Source organism: Cherax quadricarinatus, chromosome 57, assembly GCF_038502225.1.
Source record: "Cherax quadricarinatus isolate ZL_2023a chromosome 57, ASM3850222v1, whole genome shotgun sequence".
NCBI lineage: Eukaryota > Metazoa > Arthropoda > Malacostraca > Decapoda > Parastacidae > Cherax > Cherax quadricarinatus.
In genome coordinates this window covers 19,686,143-19,692,142 of record NC_091348.1, presented here as the reverse complement: position 1 = coordinate 19,692,142, position 6,000 = coordinate 19,686,143, and the positions used below count along the sequence as shown (strand labels likewise).

General features: G+C 36.1%; 1 protein-coding gene across 1 annotated transcript in view; it reads right to left on the bottom strand.

Moving 5' to 3' along the window:
• The window catches only part of Vps16A (vacuolar protein sorting 16), a 69,170-nt gene that overhangs the window by 60,720 nt on the left and 2,450 nt on the right, over positions 1 to 6,000 (bottom strand). Inside the window, 2 exon segments of the mRNA XM_070097395.1 lie at positions 1,927 to 2,071; positions 3,901 to 4,029. Coding sequence (XP_069953496.1) covers positions 1,927 to 2,071; positions 3,901 to 4,029 — 274 coding nt within the window.

Here is a 6,000-nt window from a genome sequence, read left to right as displayed (position 1 = left end):
AGGCCTGGCAACATAAATATTGAAGAGAGGAAAGGTTGCTTTAGTGGCTAGAATGCCTACAGTAATTATTTTAGACTCTGTTATTAAATTGGAATTTGTTGAATTTTGTGTGAAACTAGCCAAATTACCTATTTCTAGGCACTTTATAGGGTGAGATGAATATGTCATCCTATTTCATAACAAAGATGACTACACATGTACAGTGGACCCCCGGTTAACGATATTTTTTCACTCCAGAAGTATGTTCAGGTGCCAGTACTGACCGAATTTGTTCCCATAAGGAATATTGTGAATTAGATTAGTCCATTTCAGACCCCCAAACATACACGTACAAACGCACTTACATAAATACACTTACATAATTGGTCGCATTCGGAGGTGATCGTTATGCGGGGGTCCACTGTATATCCTTTGCTTGTCTGCAATGATGAATATACCACCTTCATTCATTCCAGATGTGGATGCCACACCTGATTTTTCTACAAGAAATAAGGGTAAATGTATGTCATAACATAGGTTGTTTTGATAGTTGAATGGGCATTTTCTGGTGCTCAATCAATAGAACATAAAACAAAATAGCCAGGAACTGAGTCAGTTTAAGCAATGGAATTGGCCTAAAACAGGCCTGAAAGTAGGCAAAAATTGCAGTTATGCAAAGTGCTCTCTGACCATCTTAGCACCTGCATAACACTGCACGTTGAAGTTTTCCACCAAGTTTTGCATTATTGGTTTCATGACCTGAAAATTCTTTAGCATTTCATAAGATAATTTTTTTTTTTGAAGGTGGGGGGATTACAACACTAGAGGGACTTTTAATTTTGGGGTTACAGCAATGAAAAGGTTAATAATTCTAATAAGCTACAAGACTAAGCACCTTTAAGTGTAGGAGTGTGCAACCCACACACACCCTTGTGCCACTGCACCATAAGCAAACTGAATTTCTACCCCCAACTCATTCTACTCTTAATCATTATCGAAGACAGTAGGTGATCTGTCTCCTCTCGAAAACATATTTATACCTTACTCATATCTACCTTAGTAAACTGTGAATATATTTGGTAAATATATGAATCTTCTTTCTTTCAACACACCGACTGTATCCCACTGAGGCTGGGTGGCCCAAAAGTAAAAACACGAGTTTCTCCTTTTACATTTAGTAATGTATACAGGAGAAGGGGAAAGGGGTTACTAGCCCCTGCTCCCAGAATTTTAGTCGCCTCTTACAACACGCATGAAAATAGACGAATACAATGACATAATTCTGCAAAGACTGAGAAATGATAAACATAAAAAGGCTTTGGATTTTTCAGGAATTAACTTATGGAGTAATACACAAAAGGACTTAAGTGGGGAAATGCATGAAGGAAAACTGAATATATGTGTCAGTGATAAATGAAGACATCAGAGATAACATGTGACATAGTAGTGCAGCAATTACAAATGTAGTGATGTACGGTGCACCATTATGGAGATGCTGGAAGATCACAAAATTATCCAGGATTTTAGATATACAGTGGACCCCCGCATAACGATTACCTCCGAATGCGACCAATTATGTAAGTGTATTTATGTAAGTGCGTTTGTACGTGTATGTTTGGGGGTCTGAAATGGACTAATCTACTTCACAATATTCCTTATGGGAATAAATTCGGTCAGTACTGGCACCTGAACATACTTACGGAGTGAAAAAGTATCGTTAACCGGGGGTCCACTGTATTGTCGTATGAATCAAGATAAAACTTTATTCTTAATATTTACAAAATTAATGCATTATAATATCCTAGTGAATTTGGTATGGTTTTTAAGCATGAGTACTGAATCACTTTCAACTACCTAAACATATATTAACCTTCTTATATAATGGCAAGAAAATTTCCAAAGTCATAATAATGTAATGAGAGAAAGCAGTAGTACCAGCCAACTTACCAGGTATATCTGGATATTTTCTGGTTTTGGGTTCATATACATTATTAACCATGAAAATCCGGTTAGATTTACTTAAGATGGCTACTCCAGTCTCCCTGTGGCTTGTGAAAACTTGAGCACTCTGGATATGAGTGTCCTTTACCTCCTGCAGATACCATGGCCTCAGGTTAGTTCATCATGTATAAATAACAAAAAAATCTCACAAGTTACCTATCTTAAAATTAATTAATAGTTAATGAAGTCTCTTGTGTTTCAGGTTCACTAATTATAATTAAAAATTAAAATCTTTCTATTTTTTTAATACTGTACAGTATCCACAAAGAATATCTTACTAATGAAAATTGGAAATTATCAGGTATCAGTACAAATTATAATTTTCCAAGTATTGCATCGATGACACCTATTTTAAAATAGACAATATTTTTAATGATAAAAATCTACATTGAGAAATTTCATTCATCCTCTACTCGAATGGCTGCAAAAACAGCTACAGAAAGATTAGTAAAGATATTGTAGTTTCAGATCATTTGAATTGCAGTACAGATGCTCCTCACTTTACATTGGTTCAACTTACGATATTTTGACTTTACGATGGTGCAATAATGATGCATATTCTATACTGTACAGTACTGCACATTTATTGATAGGCTAACCTTGTACTCGTTTATTTACTTTTCAATGCTGGTATTCAGTTACAGTGATTATTTATTTACTTATTCAGTGACAGTAGTTATCTATTTATTCATTTACAACATTAATAATTTTCGACCTATGATAGTCTCAACTTAGGATTGGTTTATCAGAACGTAACCTCACCATAAATCGGGAGCACCTGTAAGTTTCTTAACTTCTGAGAAGACAGCTTGAGACTGAATGAAGTAAATTTGTAGAGGCTAGCATTTATTGAACACTATTTCACTCAAGTATGATCTTTATCAAGACTTTGATGGAATACGATATACAATCTTTACTTGTGTGTTCCTCTGAATGCCTTAGCAAAGCTCATATACAAGTAAAATATTGGACAACAAGGGTTCACCTTGCAAGTGCCCTAATTTCACCCCTTTTGCTGGCAGTTTATCTGTCACCCCATTTAATAAGACCATGATTTCATTGCCATAATGAGGTAAATTCATGACTAATAGAGCAAAAGACCAATTAAGTGCAATAACTAGTAAAATATTTAAATAAATACAGGTATCGTAACACAGTATACATGCACCAATAATGTGCATACAAAGAATAAACAAATTTGGCTACAACTCATATGAGCAAATATTAAAACAAAAATATACTTTTGTTTATGCTTGCCAGCCACAATCACCCTACTGTCATTATTATTTATTAAAATTAAGGTTCCTGAAAATACCTGCTTACGGTACAGTCTATCTTCATCAACAACGAACACTTGTTAAAGTGAACAGCCACCTTCTCTTACCTCTTAAAATATCCTGAAAATCAGTCACTTCAATACTGGCATTCGTAGACTTACTAGTGCCCCTGTTCACTTAGCAGTAAATAGATACCTAGAGGTTAATCATCTGTCGAGGTCACATCCTATGGAAGGACCTAAGACCCCCACTAGAAATTAGTCAAACTGCTTGATTTTCTTGGGTTATCCTGTGTTATTAACTCTTCTGAGCTATTAATCCAAATAAAGTCTACCTTTTAATCTTTCAAACCATCTATGATTAGTACCAAATATTATATCTGTGACCTCTCACACTACTGTTTCTTGAAATCCTCTAAGTCCTGTCATTCCGAGTAGCCAGCACGTGAAGATAGTTTTGGTACTCAATTTAATTAAAACTAATTTTTATTTTCAAAAGGTACATAATTATATTACCAAATTAGACAACACATATTTTATACATTTTGAAAAGCCCCTGGTTACACACAGGCAGATCAAAATTAGAACTTAAAATATCTGACATTGTATAGCTGATGTTTAATTATTTGAATGCATATTCTCACCTGTCCCATATTAAAAGTGTGTTGATAGGTACCAAACATGTCATAGAGCAACACTGCCCCATCCTCCTGCACACACACGAGGTCTTCACTCCGTGACCAACCAAGTGATAACAGGAATCCACTTGTCCACTAACATAAACAAATAAGTTAGTAATATTTATTATACACTATACAACTGTATCTATAAATTATAATTACCAGTACCTCTTATATCACATATTCAAACTGAGAATATCTCAAGAATAGAAGACACCAAAAAACTGTACATTATTATCTTTTCTTTCTTTCAATGCACCAACCATATCCCACCAGAGCAGGGTGGCTCAAACAGAAAAACTAAAGTTTCTCTATACAAATTTAGTAACGTATACAGGAGAAGGGGTTACTAGCCCCTTGCTCCCGGCATTTTAGTCGCCACTTACAACACCACGCATACCTTACGGAGGAAGAATTCTGTTCCACTTTCCCATGGAGATAAGAGGAAATAAGCAAGAACAAGAAGTAGTAAGAAAATAGAAGAAAACCCAAAGGGATATCTATATATATGCTTGTACATGCTTGTGTAGTGTGACCTAAGTGTAAGTAGAAGCAGCAAGATGTACCTGAAATCTTACTTGTTTTTGAGACAGAAAAAAGACAACAGCAATCCGACCATCACGTAAAACAATTACAGGACATTTATATATACTAATTACAAAAGCAGTTTTCCATAGGGAAATGGGTTAGAATTCTTCCTCCGTAAGCCATGCATGTTGTACGAGGTGATTATAATGACGGATGCATGGGACTAATAACCCCTTCTCCTGTATAAGTTACTACAGCTGTAAAAAGAAAAACTTTTGTTTTTCTTTTTAGGTCACCCTACCTTGGTGGGATATTACTGGCATGTTAAAAAAAAAAGTGCTATGACATAATATCTGGTTTAATTATGGCAGAGTTGAATATTTTTTATGAAAATGATGGGGACTGAACAGATGATGGACTAAGGTTTTTTTCAGGACTATAGACATAATATAGCCAAGAGAATATGATCTTGGAATGAATAATTCGTAACTATTTATATACACATCTGTAACATATTCAAAATGAAGACCTACAATAAAATCTTTCTCGAGCACATACATGCAAAATATAAATTAAATAAATAATATTTTGTGAAGGAACTCAGGGAAACCAGTTAGCCAGACTTAAGCACTGGAAATGGGAAGTACAATGCTTGCACTTTAAATCGTAATGACACGATTGCAAACAAACCATACCCCCGGCCGGGATTGAACCCGCGGTCATAGAGTCTCAAAACTCCAGCCCGTCGCGTTAGCCACTAGACCAGCTAGCCACAATAAGATTCATCCAACTAGGTATATTTCTACACAATAGGAAGGTTAGCACAGGCACCACTGTGACCACTTGCATTTGTGGTCACAGTGGTGCCTGTGCTAACCTTCCTATGGTGTAGAAATATACCTAGTTGGATGAATCTTATTGTGGCTAGCTGGTCTAGTGGCTAACGCGACGGGCTGGAGTTTTGAGACTATGACCGCGGGTTCAATCCCGGCCGGGGGTATGGCTTGCACTTTAAAGGAGGGGTTTGGAATAGTGGCAGTTTGGAGGGACATCTAAACTGTCATATCTGAGCGCCTCTGCAAAGACAGTGATTATGTATGAGTGATGGGGATAGTGTTGAATGATGATGAAAGTTTTCCTTTATTTTTGGGTTTTTCTTTCTTTTTGGGTCACCCTGCCTTGGTAGGAAACAGCCGATGTGTTAAAAGAAAAAAATAATATACACACAGTAGGATCCCCTATATCCATGGGGGATATGTTCCAAGGACCTGCCGTGGATACTGAAATAGTGGATAGTAGAAAACTCTATATGTAAGTCCTATACATACCTATTATAAAGTTTAATTGATAAATTATGCACAATAAGAGGAGAATTATCACTTTTTCACTGGTGGGAAGCACTTTACGGTTTCTCTCGTGCTCTGAAGTACTGCCAGCGTCTCTACTTTTGCATTTTGGGGTCATTGTTATGCAAAATTAAGAGGTGTTTTTGGACCACAGTAAACCATGGATAACTCAAACTGCAGATACTGAATC